General features: G+C 33.9%; 1 protein-coding gene across 1 annotated transcript; it reads left to right on the forward strand.

Moving 5' to 3' along the window:
• Positions 1-4,547: 4,547 nt before the first annotated feature.
• LOC145759315 (uncharacterized) lies at positions 4,548-22,090 on the forward strand. The gene is made up of 16 exons (XM_082573120.1): positions 4,548-8,213; positions 8,438-8,516; positions 9,615-11,016; positions 11,116-11,220; positions 11,610-11,762; positions 12,258-12,433; positions 12,529-12,618; positions 13,934-14,075; positions 14,611-14,792; positions 15,293-15,399; positions 16,675-16,865; positions 16,976-17,191; positions 17,617-17,764; positions 18,398-18,571; positions 20,068-20,271; positions 20,838-22,090. The coding sequence occupies exons 1-16, from the start codon at positions 4,596-4,598 to the stop codon at positions 21,558-21,560; spliced, it is 7,710 nt and encodes a 2,569-aa protein (XP_082429246.1). The 5' UTR covers positions 4,548-4,595; the 3' UTR covers positions 21,561-22,090.
• Positions 22,091-23,355: the final 1,265 nt, after the last annotated feature.

Genomic DNA, 23,355 nt, shown 5'->3' on the forward strand with positions numbered 1-23,355 from the left:
TTTGTCAAACTAACGATATCAGAAATGTTAGAAAAAAAATAAATAAGTGTCGGTGTCTAATGTTACAAAATAAAGTTGAAATTTGATATTCCAATGCGGAAATAACTTTAAAATTGCTTTTTTATCTATAAACAAATTTTTTGGTGGTTTTACAGATAAATTTTTTAGAATTTTTTTGTCGTTAATATATAAAATTAAAGAAAAAATTAAATATTTTTGTTTATTGATTTTTTTAAAGTTAATTAAAAGCATTTTTTTAACTTTTGTTTTTTTATAAGCTATATTAGCTAAAACTCTTAAAAAAGAAATCTTGACTTTACTACAAGAGGTCGTGGGTTCGAAACCTATTGCTTCCATGCTGTAGCAGCCTTAATAGCAGCCTTAATAAATAAGCTAAAAACCAATCAGCAAATTAGTTATCGGGCAATTATAACCGATAATATCCCAAACTGCCAAAGTTAACTCGAGACTGGGTCGGGGCAACAAATGTTACTCTATGTTTAGGCCGTAAAGTCGACCTTCCCACATCAAAAATAAATCAATTTAAACGAAATGTACGTTAGCTAAGTGCCGAGTGATTCAAAATGTATGTGCGTAAAAAGATTTGACATTTGTCAAGTTATTTAATGACAACGGGAGCGCTTTTTGGTTGGCTGCACAATCTAAGTGTCTGCAACATTATTCTATTGCTCGATCATTATAAAGCGACCCAATTTGAAGCCTGTAGTAAGATTATATCGTGTAATTTTCGCTTCATCGTTATTGGATGAATAGTAATGTGCTTAGCGTTTTGTAAACGTACAGTTAGATTAAATTTTAAAATTCGAATATTTTAGGTTTTAATTTTTTATAAATGAAGAAAAAATATTGTAAAAAAAAATAAAAAAAATTGTTTTAGGAAGGTATTGTTTTGAAATGCTTCGTTAGTTCTTAATAGTGACTGTGTCAAAACAAGCTTAATAAAAATGTCAGTGCGCAAAAAATTAAATAAAACAAAAGTCAACCTCAAAGATATTAAAAAAACTAGACTACGTCAGAACGTTAAACATATTTAAAAAACAGAATTATTTATTTACATTTCTAAAACAAGCAAAGTCTGGAGGTATGTATATTTGTATATTAAACTACCTTTGAAGTAACGTAGACAGACGCCTGGGATTTCAATATATATACATTAGCGACCTATATCTGTACGAAAAGTAAAGGTATACAGATTTTGATTTAGTTAAGTTACATTTTGTCTAATTAAGTTACCTGCTAACAGACTTTAAAGATCAATAGAATATCGATTGATTCGACATTAAATGTCTGTTCTGTTTAATACTATAGTGTTGGTATTGAATGTATGTGTTGTTTAAATTATTTATACTGTGTTATTACTGTTTTAGAGTAGTTGATGTTAATATAAAAGCTGTTATTAAATTTAGAGTTGACAGAGAAATTTTGAGAATTTTTTTTATAAGTTTTAGCTATTTTTTTATGTACTTTTTTAAAAAATAAGGCTAGTTCTTTAACATATATAAATATTGTTATATTTCTGTTTAAGTGAGGTGTAAAATTATGCCAAATAGTTGCGGTTGACTGTAAAATAACATCGGTAAATGTTTGAAAATTTGGCGGTGTTTTTATTGAAGTTTGACCGCGGAAAAAACAATCGTATCGGCTTGCAAATTTCGTGTTTTGATGTTAGGGCCAATTTTAACAAAATTTTAATTGGTAATTTGTAAATTCAACAATCATTTTTAAAGAAATTAAAAGAAAGTTGTTAAGATGTGGGAAAATTAACGCCATTGTAAATAAAACATTACAGAAATAGTCAAAAAATTGTCAAAATTAATAGGATCAATTTGTATAAATATTTACTACAAACTACTTAAAAAATACCCTCAAAAAATTTATTTTTAATTTGTTTATTTTTTTACGACTTTTAAAATTACCCTCAAAAAAATAAACAAATTTCTTATTTTTTTAGCGCTAACGGCTTAAAAATTCTTATTTGTTTAATATTTTCAAATTAGAGGTTCATGTGACGTAAGTTGTTGTGATAACAGTCTTTATTTTGTAGATAAAAATTACCTAAAAATATTTATAAAGATTTAATTCGAACAATTTAGTTAGAATTATTTATTTTTAAAAGTTTTATTTTAGAAAAAATTTAGAAAGCAAAATAATTTTTTTTTTAGAAATTAATTAGTTTAATATTTAATTTAGTTATAGTATTAAATAATTAGATTTTTTGTATATAAATTTAAAAAAAATTTAGTTTTTTAAATTGCGTTGTTGGTATTAGGATATGTTAATAAGTTTTGTCTATATTTTAAGAATTTTTAAAAACGACTAATTTTTGCTTTATGATAATTTCAAATTTTTTTTTTCAAATTTTTTTTTTTAAATTCGCTCTGTGAGAAAAATCTTGTCGTTTTTCGACCGTAAAGTTAACAAAATATTCGGGACTGAGGTTACATTTTTCTTTTATTTCAAATCAAGCAAATCGAACTAGTTACAATGCACGAATAAAGTGTTTTTTTTTTAAAGTAACTTGGCCTAAAAAATGCTATTAACATATGCTTCTTATCTATATATAACGAAGCTTAGTGGATGATATATATATATATATATATATGTATATGTATCATCGATGTGGAAAGGTCGAATGCGCAACCTAAACATAGAGTAATATCAGTTACCCCGACCCAGTCTCGAATTGCCTGTGGCAGTTTGGGATATTATAGAGACTATAATTGCCCGATAATTAAGCTGCTGATTAAGTGCTGGCTCAGCAGGAGTTCATACCGTTTATAGGGCCTTACTCAAGGGCGCTACAGCATGAGATCACTGGGGATCGAACTCAGAACCTTGTGTTTAGTAGAAGAGTGTTCTGACCACTACACCATGCTGACGGTAGTTGGCAAATTTACTTAAAATTTAAAGAATTTTGGTACTAACTTGAACTCTTTTTACCTTTTTATTTTTTTAGTTTAATTTTGTTTTTGGAGTCAAATTGGTAACCTCCCAAAATTTTCAAACAATTAAATTCCAGGGTTTCAAATTTCGATATACTTGAGATTGTTTGTTATGCAGATAGCGCTAAATTTTTTTGGAAACTCTGGTTTGTCATTACTTTTAACAGTTAAAAGGTTAAGTTAAAAAAAATTCTAGTTAGACCAAAATTAATAATAAAATATTTACTTTTTTATTTTAAAATATTTTATTTTGTAGCCACTAGCTGTCAGAACAGAGCAAATTTTTGATAAAAAAATATTTTTAATGCAAATATTTTTTGTTACGTAAGGCTATTGTTGCAATTGTTACGTAAATATGACGTCAAAAGTATATCAGGTGGCTGATAAACTCAATGAACTGTGTTTTAAATTACGTAACTTTGGAGTAGCTTTTGTAAAAAAAAAATTAATTTATTTTAATTTTAAGAAAATGAATTTTTTAAATGATATTGTTTAGATAAAAAAAAAAATATTATTGTTTTTTTTAACTCTCTTCTATATAAAAAATAAATAGTTATTAAAAAGTATTCTGCCAATTACCTATTGAAACGTTAATATAAATATATTTCAAAAAGAATTCATTAAAAAATTGTTTTGGTTAGCTAAAAAAACGCATTTTTGTTTCAACAAAAAAATTTACAAACATTTTTTTGTTGATATTTTCGGAAGAAATTTTTTGATTTTTGATTCATTTTTTTTGGAAAAAGTTATAAAGTTTTAGTTGTAACGGAAGTGGTAATAACATGTCATTGAACTATACCCTGTAATCAATGCCCAAATTAATGGCCAGCTTTCTAAAACTTGACTTTATTTTATGATTGTCATTTTATTTCGTGCATTACTTTGATAAGAAAGGTAGTTTAAGTCATATCTTTGAAAATTTTTTAGGACTGTTAAAGTAATGCAATGTGAGAACCGTAAAAGTAACAAGAACAATATTTATTAATTTTTATTATAATAATAATCTATTATTAGACATTGATAATAGAGTAAGTGTATATATATGATGAGCGTGGTGTAGTGGTAAGAACACTTGCTACACCACCATGAGGTCAGGGGTTCAAACCCCACTGCTCTCATGCTGTAGTGCCCTTGAGTAAGGCGCTATAAACGGTATAAACTTCTGCTGAGCAAGCATTTGATCAGCAGTTTAATTACCGGGCAATTATAATCTATAATATCCAAAACTGATAAAGGCAACTCGAGACTGGGTCGGAGTAGCTAATGTTACTTTATGTTTGGGTCGCGCATACCTTCCCACATCGAGGATAAAAATATATCTTTAGTGATATCAATACCCTTTTATTTAATTATCATTTTTTTAATTCAATTAGTAAATTTTTTTGGTTTTTAAAAGCCAATTATGGGTTTGTTATGATAGGCATTTAACACCGATAAACTAAGGCTAGGTGTCTATTAATAATCATCTATATAAGGCAATACTAATTTATTATAGATAACCCGATACTTAGATATATTTACTAAACTTTGAATTATTTCTCTTTCAAGGTGTGTTGTGTTATGGTTTTAAAATTATAGCAAAACCGCATGATTAAAATTTGTAAAATTTTGTGAAATTAACAAACAAACACAATGTCTGCTTATATTACTTCAAACTCAGCTGGTTTTTGCAGCTTTGAGCAAGGTTCTGAGGGTGAATTTCAAACCGCAAAAGGGCAACAAAATTCTCATAACAAGCAATACTATGCCGCGGGACATGCTCAAATGCAAGCTTCGCTTAAGCAGAAGGCTAATTCAGACCTAAAAATACAACAGCGTGACGGTGTAGCTAAAAATCCAGCGTTACTAGGAGATTTAAACGGGTTAAATCGACGAGACCAACGCTCGAGCGAGCACGAGGTATTTCAGCAAAATCCGCGGGCGAACTCTCACTCGATTTCGGCGAGTGATAACCATCTTACCGATGATGCCTACAGCTATAAACAACAAGATATCTGGATTGAACGAACTGATATTAAAATAGCAAAACAGCAGAACAAGATACAACCTCACTGTCAAGTGAACAACAGTAATAACCACCGCAAACCGCCGGCGCTTGGAATCAAACCCTGGGTATCTAAACCTGCGGTTTTATCACCAAAGCCTTTTGTTCCGCCAAAACCAAGAAGATACTCTGAAGGGAATAACAAAGAAGATAATACCAGGCCCCCTGTTATAAAAAGGGTAACAGCCCCGTTGTTAAAGTCGCCAAAACCGATCGTGGTCTCGCATGACAGGCAAATTAATCCAAGCGTAGCAGCTCGTGACGTCACTGGGACAAATTACGCGACTCGGTCGTCGACTTTGCCACGAAAACTGAAAAGCAGTCAGACCAACAACAACCACAGCCAGGCAGAGGGAAATTACTCATACCCTGCACGAACAAACAGCTTAAAAAGAAGCAAGGACCTTCAAAAAGTGATTCAACCAATGATGACGTCACAAGAATTCAAACAGCCTTCTTATAAGAGCGACCTTAGAAAAATACCGCCAAAAATTGCTACTAAACCGAAGTCAAGGAACCCAAATGCCACAACGACGAACAACATATCTCAAGAAACTCCTTCAGTGCCGCATCCTTCTGAAATAAGGAATAAATTCGAGGGAATGAAGATGAAATTTAAGAAGCCAGTTGAAGATGTCGTTTATAAGCCCCAACAACCCAACTACAATAACTCAAATGGGCCTATATCACAGACTGCTAGCGAGCTGTTTAAGGATATATTAGAAATGCAAGATTTGGATGGATTTATTGATAAATTGGATATACAGCCTGGCGATAATTTTACCCAACAGAGCCCTATGGATGAGCAAAAATTTGGGGACGACCGGGATTCGAACTCGAGCGAGCCGACTGGGAATGGAAATTATGAATACATTAATGATACTTGGAGTTTAGATTTCGAAAAACCGCGCGAAAAGGTCGAACCGTCGCAGAATTTGAAAGATTTAAAAACAAAGTTTGAAAGCGAATTTGAAAGCAAAGTGATCAATTCTCTAATCTCACCAACAGAAAAAAAGAAGTTTTTCAAGCAAACTCTTCCGCCAAGACCGCAACGGTCTTCATCTTTAGATGAAAACCGTAAAAAGTCGACCCCGATTTCCAGCCAAACTATAGAAGCAATGCAGTCCAAACTTCAAAATCAATTCCCGCCCCCACCAAACCCAATCAAATACGAGCAAACGGTTGATAACGATGATTTTCCCGCACCACCTATACTACCATCACCACCAGAGCCACCACTACATTCCAACGCGTCAAACCACAAGTCTGGGCCGCGTCAAAGCCAACTACGTAGTGATGCGCAATCAGGTATGGCAAGAAACGAGACTTGCGATAATAATCTAAGCGCAGATAAGCCTTACACGCATGAAGAAAGTTGCAATAAAAGTAAAGTTCCAAATCAAGGGTTTCCTACGATAGATTTCGGTTCTAAGAATCGAAATTTTGAAGAGGAAATTTTGTATTATGATAACATGGATATTATGGAAAAAGTGCGACAAAAAGAACAGGAAGAGAAACAAAAACAAGATGAAAAGAAATTACAATCGATTTCTAAGCAACAAGTAATTGAAAATAGCGAAAATTTAAACAAAAATAAAGAAAAACCGCGTCAAGAACAAATTCAGCAGCAATTAGTAATCGATAATCAAAATTCTGATGCTTCAAAATCGATTTCAACTGAGTTTAAAAGCGCTATGGGCAATTTGGAATACGAATACTTAAAGTTGAAAGCGAATTTAGACCATCAGACAATTTCAGCACAGTCTGGTCCGCCTAAACTGCCTCCCAAGCAAAAGAAACTTAAACGGGAAGCTGATACTAAAAGCGAAGATCCACCAAAGCAAGATAACAGCGTACAAACACCTAAACCAACCCAACATCTAAGTCTGGGGTTAAAATTGAACATCCCAAGCCATCAGCCTACCACTTCAAACCATGTTTTGACTCCAATGCCATCAGAAACTAACTCTGAATCAGTTTTTAAACCAACTTCTAACAATCAACCACCAATGCCTGTAATACCAGTAGTTACACCCGAAGAAATGAGGGCTAGGACACTGGTGGACGAGCCGTTAGCTCCAATAATGGAAGAAGACAGTCAATACGGGGACTCATCAAGTTGTGCTTCAAGCATAGTTGGTGATGCTATAATAGTGGATGACCAGTCTTCTATAAAGTCATTGCAGAGTAAAGGAAGATCTGATTCCCCAAACGAAAGCTTGCTTAGCAGTTTAAACTCGTCGAGGAATAAACTCGGTGTAGACGACAGCGAGACTGATTTGCTGGACGGGGAAACCACCGAAACTGATACACCAGAGGTGTTTTTATCCAGCAGCACTACGGTTGACTCTGGATCAGACGCAGCATCCCTAAAATGGAACACAAACCCAATTCAGAACCAACCTAAAACGACCCAGCCTCAAGTTAAGTCTCCCTATACTGAAAGGTCCATTTCCAAGGACTCTTCAGCAAGTAAAGAAGGTGTTTATGAGTTCTTAAGTGATGAAGATACGGCAAGCAATAGGAGTTATAACTCGCGGCATAGTTTTAAACGTGAAGTGTCACATGATAGTAGAAGTTCTGTTGCGTCTTTTAAATCGAGTAAGGAAGGTTCTAGAAGCCAGGAAAGTGTTCATCAAGAAGAAGTTGCACAACAACATGAACAACAGAAACAACGACAGCAGCAACATCTACAACAACAACAACTTTTACAACAACAGCAACAACAACTTCAACAGCAGCAAAAACAGCGACAACAACAGTATGAACAACAACACCAGCTACAACAAAATCAACAACATTATCAACAGAATCAACAACAACAAAATCAACATCATCAACAGAATCAACAACAACAACAACTTCAACAGCAGCAAAAACAACGACAACAACAGTATGAACAACAACAAAAACAGCAACAACAACAAACTCAACAACAGCATCAACAACAAGAAGAGGAAATAATACACGATGTTGAACCATATGGAATGGTGGACCTAACAAACTTGGATCATAAATTTGAAGACACACTCCGCTACGAATCATGCGACGATCCTGATGACTTGACCCCCTCTGGTATAATGACACAAGTTAACGAGTTTAACACTTTGCCAAAACAACCAAAACCTGTGGCAAAGGTGACAGCTTTAGACGAGAATTTGCCCAACTTTCCTATGAACGTTGACGTGAACAGACCACACGCAAAAGTAAGTCGAACTTGTTAATTTACTTGATGGTAAAATAAAGAAGTTACAGCCCTTTGTATAAAAAAGTTATTACCCTAATTTATTCAGCGTTTTAAGAAAACATATGGTTATATTGTCTGGTAGTTCGTATAGCAATTTGTTTAGTTTTTTGTGCATTTTGTAGCTTATTTTAATTCTAACAAAACTTATTATGAATTTGCCCCTAAGTTGAACTTTGCATTTAGCCTCGAAGCAGCGGTTTCGATCAAACCGGTTTGAACCAGTTTGAGGAAGTTGGGTACGACAATTTGGAGAATTACGGAGGTAATTCTTTATTTTGTTTATTTAATTATATGTAATACTAACAAGGGTCATAGGGCTCAAACCAGCAGTGTGGTGTGGTGTTTAGAACACTTGACTTACTACATGAGGTCTCGTATTTGATTCTCACTGCTTTCGTGCTGTAGTGCCTTAAAATAAAGTGCTATAAACGGTATAAACTTCCACTAAGCCAATAACCCATTAGCAGACTATTTGTCACGGAATTATATTTAATAATATCTCAAACTGTCAAAGTCAATTTGGGACTGGGTCGGGGTAACAAATGTTACTCTATGTTAAGACTGTAAAATCGACCTTCCCACATTAAGAAAAAATACTAACAGATAAATGTTGCGCAAGTTTTTTAGGTTGACTTTTAAATTAGTTTTTATACTTGACTTCAGACACAAAAACAAATAAAACCTAACCACAATGTTATGTGTAATACAACGTCACCAATTCAACTCTTACATTCAAATTAAATAATTTATACAATATCCATTTTAAACGTAGTCATTATCACAAACAGACTGTAATTTTCGAGCGAAATAATTACATGTGTATTCAATAATGTATAGGGCAGCCCTGTCTAGGGTTTAAACCACAGTGAATGACGCTTGATCACACAAAAGACCTGAGTAAACAATACATGTTTAAGGTACTTTATACTTGAAACCTATAAGCGACAATGTATGTGTTAAATCAAGTAGTAAGTTGTGTTATTCTGCCTTATTCGCAGTTGAAAAATTGGGTAATTTATACATGGTTTAAAGTGTAATAAGAAAAAAGTCACGTTAAATAAATGATTTACTTAAGATGTATTAAAATTGGGCATTTTAAAAGGTATTTCAAACAGTTGCGAAATTCGTTTTGTATAGAAGACTAACCATTAAGAGACAGTATGTGGTATATGTAATAAGGAACAGATAGTTTAATAGTATTATGAGAAGGACTTAATAGTAAGAATAAACCAAATTTTGCGTGTTATTACATATTAAAGCTTAACTAGGTGCTTATATATCTTTATGGCTATAACCTTATACTGCATGTCTAGATATTTGCTTATAAAACCTTGACATCTATTACTTTATATCGCCTTAGGGGCTGCTAGAAAGGCTGCCAACGAAGCTAAGGAGTTGAAAGCAAAGTACGCCCAATCGGCTAAAAAGAAGCACGAGCGATCACGGAGTTTTGACAATAAGCAAAAACACCACGAATACAAGTCGCGCGGTGGGTTAAGTCCTAATCAGTCTGCGCTTAAAAACAAACAAAGTGACAACGACTCTCTGAGTTCCACGCCTGGCTTAACACAACAGTCGCCTGGTAGTAGGGCAAGTTTTCCTTTGCCAGTTTCAGCTACACATTTATCACGACATAGCTCTGCTGTAAGTGCTTTGGATAGGCATAGTGGGAACTTGAAACGGAGTAAGACTGATTTGAGACCGCAGTCTAAAGTAAAATCGCCGAGCGAGAGACGGATCGAGAAATTAGAGAAAGATCAACAATCTTCCACTCTTCCGCGCACCCATGCGGAAAAAGAGAGCGGGTACTCTCAAAAAGCAACTCAACAAAAACAACAAACCACACCACTTCGTTCTAAAAGCCAGGACGGGATAGCAAGACAGAACTCAACACACTCACTAGAATCGAATCGAAGGCCCAGCCTTGAAACCCAGCAGAGCACTGAAAGTTTTCAACCCTTCCCCGTCGGAAAATCCGACTATGACGAAAGCTTAGACGACGGGGTAGTTAACCCATACGAGGAAGTCCCGTTTTTGATAGACGCCCCTCTGACCCAACTTAGGCCGGACACAGAGGAGCAAAAAGAAGCGAAGCACAGAGTCCGTGAGATTTTAGAGAATATAAAACCACCAGAATCCCTGTACAAACCCAAGCCCCCGTTACCAAGGTACCCGGTGGAGTACGACAACTTTTATTTAGGGGACTCAAAGTCGAGGGCTAGTAGTGGCATAGGAAGTGACGAGGCTAATAGGTCAAAGGTCGGGTCAGGTACTACGTCATCAACGTCTACACCTCCGTCACCTACAACCGAAGAGCGAACGAAGACATCCGGGTACTCGGATTCAGCGCCTGTCGAATCACAGACCAATACGTCATCAACTAAAAGTGACGTCATTATAACGACAACTGACACGCCGACGGCCACACCGGTTGCTAAGCGACGGACTCAACAGGAAACAAAACCGCGAAGAAAATCACGTGACGAAACCGGAGACTCCTCCGACGCAGCATCAAACCCGAGATCCTTGGGATCGCAACTTCGAAGTCTTCTGGGAGGATCACCAGAGAGCAAATACATTTCTCCGAGTCTTCGAAGGAAAAGATCTTTATTAAAGAGATCAAAATCTCCTGGGGGAAGTAGCAGAAGAGCAAGGAGTCCGGCGAGATCAAAAGAAGAGGAGAAGAGGGAAAAGACAACAGAATCTACTCCGACTAAGAATATTGAAGAGAAGAAAAGGGATCCAAAAGAAGATAGACAAAGGTAAAAAAGATTTTTTAGTAAGTTCATTTAAATATTTTTAATAATTTTAAATTTTAAGTTTTAATTAGAATTTTTAAAAATAAATTTTATTTTTTTTAGCTTAAAATCTGAAATAATCTCACAAGAAATAGAAGAAGAACCGAGGAAGTTTAAGGAGAGATCAGCATCCCAACGGATCGTAGATCGCAGAGGAAGAGCACCAAGGTGATTTTTGTCAAATTTTAGTGATCGTTTATTTTAAAAAAATATTTTTTTTATTTATTTATCCTCGATGTGGAAGGGTCGACTTCACGACCTAAACATAGAGTAACATTTGTTACACCGACCCAGTCTCAAGTTGACTTTCGTATTTTAAGATATTATTGATTATAATATCCCGGTAATTAAGCTACTGATTGGTTTTTGATTCAGCAGGAGTTTAAACCGTTTATAGCGTGTTATTCAAAAGGTTACAGAATGGAAGCAGTGAGGATCGAACTTAAGACCCGTTGTAGTAAGGCAGCGAACCTTGAACTTCATGTAGTAAACCCAACTGTTCTAGTTAGTTCTTAATTTTTTTTTTTTTAATATTTATATAATTTTTTATTTTTTAGATCTTCCCGTAAGTCTAAAGGCTCCGAACCTGAAGACGAATCAACAGATCATACATTAGAGAGAAAATCAAAATCAAGAATGTGGAGAAGGAGTAAATCAACTGATCGGGAATCTCCGACAAGATCCAAGTCCAAAGAAAGAAAACTCGGAAGGTAGAATAAGTCTATTTTTTTTACAAATACTAAAAATATTTATTGGTAAGTTAGGCTTTTAATTAAAAGCTAAGGGCTTCATTACATGAGGTCGTAGGTTCGAAACCGACTATTACCACATTGTTTAATGCCTTAAAAACATAATTCTGGGTTGATCATATTTCTAGAAAAGGAACTTAAAGCTGAGTTTTATGACACATGGTCGTAGGTTTGATTCCCACTACTGCCATTTCGTTTTAGGGCCCCAAAAAGCAATAATTTTGGGTTAAAATATTACCAAAGGAAACTTAAGATTGGGTTTTTTATACGTGGGGTCGTAGGTTCGATTCCCACTACTACCAAATCATTTTAAGCCCTTCAAAATGGCACTATAAGCATCCTTAGACTGGGTTGTCTCCTTAATAAAAGTTAGTCAGTATTATACTGTGAAGTCAGTCTTCTTACATCAAGGATAAATCAATATATATAAATAATTAAACAATGTTTTTTTGCCAGTTTTAGTCGGAGGTCAAAATCAACTGAACGACCAAAACCCCAAGCTCTGGAGAACAAAGGAGAGATTGATATTGGTGAGAGAGGAAGGAGCACTAGGAGTTCGTTTTTTAGGAGGAGCAGGAGCAGTTCGAGAAAAAGAGAGAGGGGAAGATCGTCCGAGAGAAATAAAGAAGAAGGTACGCTGAAAAAATTGATGTTAACGTTTATTAAATATAAAAAAATATATTTTTTAAAATTTTTTTTACAAAAAATAATAATGTTATGTCAACAGGTGGACGTAATCCGGTCAATTTTTTCAAGAAACTGTTGAGAAACAAAAAAGAAGAAGAGGAAGAAATTGTACACGTACCTCTTGGTAAAGGTAAAAAAACACAAAGTTATTATTCTAAGCTTTACTTGTGTGGTCTAGGGTTCGATCCCCACTGTTTCTATAATTTAACATATTCTAATTAGAATTTTTGGCATGGTGTTGTAGTTGGAACACTTGGCTTTACTACATGAGGTCCTGGGTTTGATTTTTACTGCTCCTATGCTGTAGCACCCTTGGGTTATGCGCTATAAACGGCATAAACTCCTGCTAAGCCAACACTTAATCAGCAGCTTAATTATCGGGCAATTTTAATCAATAATACCCCAAACTACCAAAGTCAACTTGAGACTGGGTCAGGGTAACAAATGTTACTTTATGTTTAGGCTGTAAAGTCGGCCTTTCCCCAAAATTTTGACATTTTAAAAACGTGCTAAAAATCACGTTATTATTGTAAGCTTATTTATAGACTATACTCTATCAATATAACCTGTCAATTTATAGACTACTCCGTGTTTTTTGCTCTACTTTTAACAGTCAACCCAAATATGTCGATAATTTCACTAGATTTGATCTATTTATAAAAGCATAACACGGTATTAAGTACATTTAATGGTTGAAAATACCAAAGGAATTTACATGTGAAAAGGCCAGATGTGAATTTTGCGCGTGTTATTTTAAACTTAGAGTTAATATAAAAATAAACGAGGTATTACTTATTTTTAAGCAAAATTCTTAAGCGTCTATTTTACCGAATTAACATATTTCTGAAAACCAAAATTTAAAAAATGTCATTTTTACAAAAAAAAATTTTTTTTTTTTTGGATATGGGGTTATGCTTTTAGTAAGATGAGTTTTGGTAATACAAAGTTAGATGCTTTATTTAGTCTCGTGCGTTTATTAAGTTTGTACCGTTTAAAATTTGGTACTTTTTTCTCCTTTCAGTGCCAGTAGACCAAATATAAACAAGACTGTAAAATTTTTTCTGCGTAGCCTAAATTAAAAAAAATAATATCAACTTTTTTGTAATATTAAACTTTCGATGGTAATTTTTAAAAAAATATTTTTAAATTAATTTCTGGGATTTAGGAATAAATACAAATTTTGAATATTTATTTAATTTTTTATATATTATTTTTTGCTGTTTGAAAGCATTTTTATTTATTTTTTATGCTATTAACTTTATGGATAATGCTTAAAAAATAACCCTACGAATTGCAAGCAGTGGGAATCAAACCCAAAATAAATATTTTCGACTACTATTAACTTAAAAATAATGTTAAAAAAATTTTAAACATGCAAGCAGTGGGGATCAAACCAACGGCCTCGTATGTTGATACAATTTAATGTATTTTTTTACCTTTTTTAGGGGTTGATTTATCTGATAGCTCCGAAGCATTGAGTACTATATTAGCCTATAAGGGTGACGAGGTTACAGAGCCCGGGAGATGGACCCCACCACGACCCCACCCCCCTCAACAACAAACCCCAACTTCTACGTTGAAAAAGGGGTAAGTGTAATTTAGACCCCCCAAAAAAATTGTAATTTTTTTTTGCGAAATTTTTTTTTAAATTCACGTTAATTTGACCGCGCAAAATAAATAGCAATTGACCCCAAAATACCTAAATGACCTTAACAGTCTTTAAACAAATCGCGCAATTTATTGTAAGGAGAAAAAAACACAATTACTACTGCCGAGAAAATCTACTTGGTTTCCTAGGCTTTAAACCCAATTTAAAAACAAAGTCTATGACCTGGTAACCTTATCTCTTACCTGCCCTATTTGTACTATTATTAGAGCAATTTGTAAATATTTAGGCCAAAACATTGTTTTTTTGATGAATTTTAGAGTTTTTTTGAATTTATATACCTACAAAAGAAAATAAACTGCCGTTTGTGGTGCGTTAGTAAATTATCGCAGGCAAATATTAGTTGAGAGTTGCGAACTTACTACAACAATAAAAATGCTGACTGTCGACTAGTTAATTAAAAATATGGAATTGCTTTGACTTAACTAAATAAAAAAAATTAAAATTTTTTTATAGCAAATCCAGTAATAAATCCAACACCAAGTCTAAAACTAAATCAAGCAAAACGAATAAACCAATGAGATCTCCGCCTTCCCATCGGGCGAAAAAGATTTTATCAACCCGTGCTCCTGTTGATAGAAGTACTGGTAGTTCATCTGAAGGAAATGTTAAAGCATTTGACGCTTATGGAAATATGGGTAAGTTTTAACCATATTTAATTAAATAGTAAATTTGGTAATCATTTTGTAAGGTCCCGGGTTTGAGTCCAACTGGATCCAAATTTTTTGTTGTATTTTTTTATTCTTGATGTGGAAATTTCTACTTCACGGCCTAAACATAGAGTAACATTTGTTACCCTGACCTAGTCTTAAGTTGACTTTGCAAGTTTGGGATATTATTAATTATAATTGCCCGATAATTAAGCTGCTGATTTGTTTTTGGCTTAGCAGAAGTTTATACTGTTTATACCACCTTATTTAAGAAAGCTACAGCATTGAAACAGCGGGTATCGAACCTAGGGCCTTATTTTGTAAAATCAACTAAATAAATTACTACACCACGCTGCGGGTCTTAACAGCATAATGCATTCAAAAATAGTAAAAATAAAAATTACCATTAAACTGTGAGTTCGGCCTTTCCACATCAAGAATAAATTAGTAAAAAAAAACATGTTTTTAAAAAACAAAAATATTTTTAGGATCCAACAGAGCATTTTTGAACCCTCAAAAACCAAGTAGAAAAAGTAGTTTTAGTAATTCGGTCCCAAGTTCAGACTCGGACAGCAGAAGTATATCCAGATCAAAGGTAAAATTCAATTTTGTTTTTAAATTTATATTTTTTCTCTTATTACCTTTAAGTGATAGGTTTTAATATTTTTTTGGGGAAGGGTGTGCTGTTGTGATGTGTTTAAGCTATCTGTAAACGCCAGGCTCAAGGGTGAATAATGTGGCATTGGTGTGGCTTGAACCCGAAACCTTTCGGTGTGTTTAAGCTATCTGTAAACGCCAGGCTCAAGGGTGAATAATGTGGCATTGGTGTGGCTCGAACCCGAAACTTTTTGGTGTGTTTAAGCTCTCTGTAAACGCCGGGTTTAAGGGCAAATAATGTGGCATTGGTGCGGCTTGAACCCGAAACCTTTTGGTGTGTTCAAGCTATCTGTTAACGCCAGACTCAAGGACGAATAATGTGGCATTGGTGCGGTTCGAACCCGAAACCTTTCGGCTCGTAGTCCAAAGCCATGACCGGTATATCACACTACCAGACCATTTAAAAAAATGCCTTTTTACTAATTTTAATAAAACGTTTTCGGAAAAAAAACACATACTTTGTGTTTGCAAGATTAAACATGAGATAACTTTACGGCTATGTGTCATCAAATAGTCATAAGTCGTATGCCCTAAGGCTAGTAATATAAACGTACACTTGTCATAATGTCGATACAGTCGCATTTTAAAACGACTTTTTCGTATTAAACGCAGTGTTTTATAATTAATCGTCGATTGATTCTAATGAACTTGTAATCTTAAGTAGTTAGAAGAAGTACTTGTTGTTAAAAAAGTTGTTTTTTTTATGCGGTCTTTTTCCAAAAATTTTAACGCGTTAATTTTTGTGAATCTGTAAATTAAGTAAAAAATAATTGGGGTTCTATAAAGTACTAAGTAAGGTCTTGGGTTTAATCCCTATTGCCTTTATAATTCGGTTTAACGTAAATATAAAATACAATGTCTAAAATATGGTAAAAAAACTTAATGCTGAAAAATTTGGGTTTAGTACATGAGGTCTTGGGTTCGATTCCCACTGCTTTCAAGCTGTGGTACCCTTGAGTAAGGTGCTATAAATGATATAAACTTCTGCCAAGCTAAAAAAGCAATCAGCAGATTAATTATCGGGCAATTCTAATCAATAATATTCTACCAAAGACAACTTGAGACTGGGTCAGGGTAACAAATGTTACTCTATGTTTAGGTTGTGAAGTCGGCCTTTCCACATTAAGAATTAATAAATATAAAACAATAGTTTCTTTATCATCAGGCTATATATAAATAAGAATATATAATTAACAAAAAAATAAAATTTTAGGAGAACATTTTGTTGTTAACTGGCGCTAAGAACCGACTTCTCCAACAACAAGAACAAAAAAAATCGCCAGGACTTCGACGAAATTTGTTAGCAAACAGGGATTATGACTCTGATACGACAAGCGTCTTGCCATCAGATCCTGAGAGTTCAAACGGGGTTCAATCCGATGTTGACGTCAGCTCGTTGCCAAGGTAACGATGCTTTAATTTATTAAAAATCAATTTTACATTACTTTTTTTTTAATTTCTGCTCTTTTGCACCGTCTTGCGGCAGATATAAATCAAATACTACCGTTTTTTAGGTCTGCGATGAAACAACCTGGGGCTCGAAATAATGGTCAATTTAAGGGGTCAATGGCTCCACGGCGCCCCGTGAGGCTTGTGTCAAAATCTGACCCATCCCTGTTCGTTGAGGAAAAAGGGGAAGACCCGCATGACCCCAAAAATACTTATTACAATATAAATGACGACGGGACCCCTAAGCAAGCTCAGCTTTCACCCCCAGCAACCCAAGAAAAGTAAAAAATATTTTTGTTTGGATTTAAAATATTGCGACATTCGTTCGGTTCGAACTCGTGACTTTTCGTGTAAAAATGTCTTAGTATGTGTGATAGAAAGAACATTTAGCTTTACCACATGAGGTTCTAAGTTCGGTCCCCACTGCTCCCATGCGGTAGCATCCTTAAGTAAGGCGCTATAAACGGTATAAACTCCTGCTGAGCCAACACTTAATCAGCAGCATAATTACCGGGCAATTATAATCAATAATATCCCAAACTGTCAAAGTCAACTTAAGACTGGGTTGGGGTAACAAATGTTACTCTATGTTTAGCTTGTTAAGTCAACCTTCCCACATTGAGGATAAATAAACATAAAAAATATGCAGTAACATAATTATGTAACCTACATTAACTAATCTTACATTTTTGTACATCTATTTTAGAAAACGGGGTAATAAAGTGCCTCCTAACAGAAGAAGATCTCAGAAGCAAAACAGAAGACAGACTGCTCCGGTTGATATGGCTTATGCTACTCACCAACGACAAAAATATAGAACTCTTGTCTCACTGAATGCACAAACTTTAAGAAAGGTGAAGTTTGTAATTTTTTTTTTTTGGTGGGGGGGAGGTTGTAAGAATAAGGGGTTTAAAAGTAAGAAGTTTAAATGTTAAGGGGTTTAGTTGTAAAGAGGGGTCGAATGTAAGGGGTTTAAATATTAGGGGTTTAGTTTTAAAGGGTTTAAATAAAGGAGTTTGAATGTAATGGGTCCGAAGAAAGGGGTTTAAATAAAAAGGGTTCAAATATTAGGGGATAATTTGTGAAGGGGTTAAATGTAAAGGGTTAAAATGAAGTGGTTTAAATATAAGGGGCTAAAATTAAATGGGTTAAAATGTAAGAGGCTCTTGTAAAATGGGTAAAAGAAAGGGGTCAAAAGGGGGTATTTTGGGGAGTTGAAATGTAAGGGGTTAAATAATAGGGTTTAAATGTATAAAGTTTAAATGTAAGGGGTTAAAATAAAGGGGTTATTAAGGGGCTAAAATCAAATGGGTTAAAATGTAAGGGGCTCTTGTAAAACGGGTAAAAGAAAGGGGTCAAAAAGGGATATTTTGGGGGGTTAAATGTAAGAAAATAAAAAAAGGGTTTAAATAAAGAGGCCTCTTTTATATATAGGTTACGAATTGCTATTACCCTTAACACAATTTAATTTTATTTTTTTTGCACAGGTTACCGAACGTTGGTTATCAGAATGGCGGAATCAGCTCCCAGTTGGTGGATTCCTTATCACATCTTGGTCGGATGTTGCACTTTCAAGCCATCGTCCTCTTTGTATGATTGGGAATAGTGTCGTCTATGGAGCTATACCTACTGGGAATAATAAGTTTAACTTAGCATGCCAGGTAAGATTCTGCGATTTTTTATTTTTGTTCCTTATTTTTTCTATTCTTTATTTTTCTTTTTTTAATTTTTCTTTTCTAAATTTCTGTCCTAATTTTCCGTTCCTTCATTTTACGTTTCTGCATATTCCGTTTCATCCATTTTTGTTCTTTCTCTTTCTGTTATTTTATTATTCGGTTCTTCTTTTTTCCTTCCTTAATTTTCTGTTTCTTTATTTTCCATCCCTTTATTTTCATTCTTTTATTATCAGGTTCTTCTTTTTTCGTTTCTTTATTTTCCATTTTTTTGTTTTTTTTTTATTTACTTTCCGTTCCTTTATTTTCCATATTTTTTTTTTTTTTTTATTCACTTTCTGTTCCTTTTTTTTCCGTTCCATCATTTTTCGATTCTTGATTTTCCGTTTTTTTATTTTCTGTTCTTCCATTTTCTGTTCCTTCATTTTTCATTTCTTTTTTTCCGTTATTTCATTTTTCGTTTTTTCATTTTCCGTTCCTTTATTTTCCGTTCCTTTATTTTTCATTCTTTTATTTTCCGCTTCTCCATTTTCTGTTTCTTCATTTTTCGTTTTTTCATTTTCCGTTTCTTCCTTTTCCGTTCCTTCATTTTCCATTCTTTTATTTTCCGCTTCTTCATTTTTCATTTCTTCATTTTTCGTTTCTTCATTTTCCGTTCCTTCATTTTCCATTTTTTCATTTTCCGTTTCTTCATTTTCCGTTTCTTCATTTTCCGTTCCTTCATTTTCCATTCCTTCATTTTCTGTTTCTTCATATTCCGTTCCTTTATTTTCCGTTCCTTTATTTTCCGTTCCTTTATTCTCTGTTTCTTTATTTTCCGTTCCTTTATTTTCCATTCCTTTATTCTCCGTTTTTTTATTTTCCGTTTTTTTATTTTCCGTTTCTTTATTTTCTGTTCCTGTAATTTTCTGTTTCTTTATTTTTTGTTCCTTCATTTTTCATTTCTTTTTTTTGGTTCCTTCATTTTCCATTTCTTCATTTTCCGTTTTTTTATTTTCTGTTCTTTATTTTCTGTTCCTTTATTTTTGTTCCTTTATTTTTCGTTCCTTTATTTTTCGTTCCTTAATTTCAATTTCCTTTATTTTTCATTCTTTTATTTTCCGTTCCTTTATTTTTTATTTCTTCATTTTCCGTTCCTTTATTTTTCGGTTCCTTCATTTTCCGTTCCTTTATTTTTTATTTCTCCATTTTGTGTTCCTTCATTTTCCGTTCCTTCATTTTTTGTTTCTCCACTTTTCGTTTCTCCATTTTCTGTTCCTTTATTTTCTGTTCCTTTATTTTCTGTTCTTTTATTTTCCGCTTCTCCATTTTCTTTTCCTTCATTTTCCGTACCCTCATTTTCTGTTTCTCCACTTCGTTCCTCCATATTCTGTTCTTTCATTTTCCGTTCTCTTTATTTTCTGCTTCTTTATTTTCCGTTTTTTTATTTTCCGTTTTTAATTTTCCTTTTTTTCAAAATCTTTTTTTTATAATTTTTTTTTTAGTTGTATGATCAACGTGATGTGGACGACCGGATGTTACGTAAATTAGAGGACTGTGCGTCACTTCCTGCTCACCCAAACACATGCGGAGTCTGCAGCCATTTTCCGTGTCGGGTCCCGCGGTCTCTTCTGGACCCAAGTTCCCGGGGCGGTGCCGCAGATGCTGTATGCGTAGTATTGTCAAGTAGACCATACCAGTCTTTACAGGTTAGTAGGTTCAGATTTCTTATAATGATAAATACACGTAATATGGCGCATTTGGCTTCACTACATGGGGTTCTTGGTTCGATTCCCACTGCCTATTTTTTTTTTTAAAAAGGTGAAATAGTGTATTGGCTAAAGCACTTGGCTTTACTACATAAGGTATTAGGTTCGATCCCTACTGCTCACAAGCTTTAAAGTCTTAAAGTAAGGCGCTATAAAAACTTCTGCTAAACCAAAAAAATAGTTAGCAGAATAAATACTTGTAATGTGTCGGAGTAAGCTTTACTATATGAGGTCTTGGGTTCAATCCTCACTGCTTTCATGCTGTAAAATTTATAAGTAAGATGCTTTAAACGGTTTAAATTTCTGCTGAGCCAAAAATCAATCAGCAGCTTAATTATCGGGTAATTATAATCTATAATATCCCAAACTGGCAAAGTTAACTTAAGACTGGGTCAGGGTAACAAATGTTACTCTACGTTTAGGCTGTAAAGTCGACCTTTTGGCATTGAGTATAAATTAATAAAAACAAGCCAAAAATAGTAAAATAAAATATATTTTTCTTACAGGAACATCTTGACGAAATAGTTCTTAAAGAAGATCCAACGGAATACCATCGCCAACTTCTTATCTCAGTTCTCCAACTTCTGCAAGGAATCAAACACTTGACTTCATCTGGATTCGAACTCTTGACTATCAGTTCGGAGCATCTTGTGATCACGGAAAATAAAGGATTTCTGCAAATTCTTCCACATCTTCAGTGGACCTCCGGGAAGAATAGAAGAGACAATGATGTCATGGACTCTTCAGATTCTGACTCGGCATCAATTCGAACTACCAAACCCCAGCAGATATCAAGGTTAGTTAAACGGTTGTTACACAACGGGACATTACAGACACTAGCTGGCGGTCTAGGGGGACCTGGCGACCGTAGCTCCGCAGCGTCATCAGTGTCAAGAGTCGTGGTACCCGGCACAAAATACTCGCCAGCAATCAAACAAGTAATCCGGCACTTAGAAAGCCCCCAAGTTACAATTCAAGAGTCGACAGAACTTGTACAATGCGCACTGTGGGGGCCTGAAGATATTGATGACGTAGGCGTTGATGACGTCACGCCCTATGCTGCGTTGGAATTGTGGGTAGAGATGGAGCAAGCAAAGTTGGTGAACAGTTTGGCAGTTTTGATGCCCGAAGATCGACTCTCGCCCGTTTCGTTTCTTAAGCATCAATATTTTGCGACTGTAGGTCCTGAGGTTTTATTCAAGGCTTTGAAAACCTTGCAAAGAATATAAATTTAATAAGTTTCAGTTGAAATTATCAATTTTTCTCGTTTTTAAAATATGTTACTTAAGTTTTTCGGTTACTTACGTAATACTGAACTCTATATACCCGAAAACGCCATTTTACCGACAATAAGACATTTTCTTTCAATCCTTTTTACCCCAACACTCTTTTAGGTAAGACTTTTAAGATCCTAAAAAAAATCGGCCTAAATTTCAGTAAAATGCTGTTTTTGAAATTTTAATTTTCGGGATTACGTCTATTCGGTGAAATGGCTTTGGTAATATGGGTACATAAAAAATAGGCACATTTGTTTTACTTATTTTTAGACAAATCATTTAGAAATTTTTGTTCCGCGTGTCGCTTTTGCACATTTTTAATGTTCCCAGTTTCAATAATGAAATTTGATTCTGTTGCAGTTTTCGTTATCTTCTGTTATATTTTAATGCTATTTCCTTGTTTGTAGCAGTATTTTATGCTTGTTGTATTTGCCTAACCATTTGAACTGCCAATTTTTGTTACTAATATATAAAATATAAGATTAAAAATTTTTTTAATAATTGGCCAGCAATCTAGTGTTTAGAATAATTGGCTACATCAAGTCTTGGGGTCACATTGGGTTTAAATAAATACAACTTACCGGCAGCGGGTTGTAGTGATAAAAACACTTACTACACCACCATGGGTTCGTGGGTTCAATCCTCACTGCTCTCATGCTGTAGTGCCCTTGAGTAAGGCGCTATAAACGGTATAAACTTCTCCTAAGTCAGCACTTAATCAGCAGCAGAATTATCAGCCAATTATAATCTATAATATCCCAAACTGCTAAAAGGCAATTCAAGATTGGGTCGGGGTAACTGATGTTACTCCATGTTTGGGTCGCGCATTTGACCTTTTTCCATCGAGAATAAAGATATACACAAAAAAACTAAATTAAACAGAGGATAAACAGAAAATAAGGACTGCGTGGTAGTAACTTATTGTATCTGAGAAAAGTGTCTACCTTAAACAACAATCCGTTTCAGTTAAACCGGCAAATTTAAATGGAAATTTACGTTTAGGTGTTTTTTTATGTTTTATTGTTAATTCGGTAATTCAGTTTTCTGTTAAGTTTATAAAACCAAAATGTAATTAAAGCGTTGTTTATTGGATTAGAACGATGAAATGTGTTCGTAGCTTAGCGCATTTAGCAAATCGGCCGTTTCAAATTCGAGATATATCCAGGTCATGTTTCGTGATTATCGGGTTTTATATATTTCCGTAACAACATCTATTGACTGCTTTCTTGATGAAAGAACTCTGAATTACAAGAAAGACAACGGTTTTATTTAAACTGGAAAACTGAATTTTAGAATTGAAAAATTTGGAATTTTTGAAATCTATTCAAAGAAAAAAAAGTCAGCCAAAATTGGATAGCTTTTTTTAATTATTTGTATATATGTTAAAGTTAGTTTTGTACATAAAAAATATTGTTAAATGTTAAAAAAGAATTAATTTTTTTATAAAAATCTTAATTAAATTTACATAAAGAAAAAAAAGAAAAAATAAGGCCAATGTCAAGAATAAATTTTCATGATTCTTTATCATTTACAAAATGTGGTTGTGATCAATTATGTCTAGTTATCTTAATGTTTGTTATTGGTATTGCATTGCATTATTATTTCATTTTATTTGTTTTTCTTTTGTTAATGTGTTTAGTTGGATTTATAGTACTTGCAAAATCCTATTTTAATTGTCATAGGATTAATATGTAATTATTTTTTTTTGTGTTTTTTTTGTATTTATTTATCCTCGATGTAAAAAGAC

This window comes from Corella eumyota, chromosome 7, assembly GCF_963082875.1.
Source record: "Corella eumyota chromosome 7, kaCorEumy4.1, whole genome shotgun sequence".
In the NCBI taxonomy this organism is placed as follows: Eukaryota; Metazoa; Chordata; class Ascidiacea; order Phlebobranchia; family Corellidae; genus Corella; species Corella eumyota.

Bases quoted from the DNA above. Each gene is read 5' to 3' on its own strand.
- LOC145759315 (XM_082573120.1), top strand. From the start codon at position 4,596: ATGTCTGCTTATATTACTTCAAACTCAGCTGGTTTTTGCAGCTTTGAG. The intron at 11,221-11,609 runs GTGATTTTTGTC...TTTATTTTTTAG, and splicing joins CGCAGAGGAAGAGCACCAAG to ATCTTCCCGTAAGTCTAAAG. The intron at 17,192-17,616 runs GTAAAAAATATT...CATCTATTTTAG, and splicing joins CCCCCAGCAACCCAAGAAAA to AAAACGGGGTAATAAAGTGC.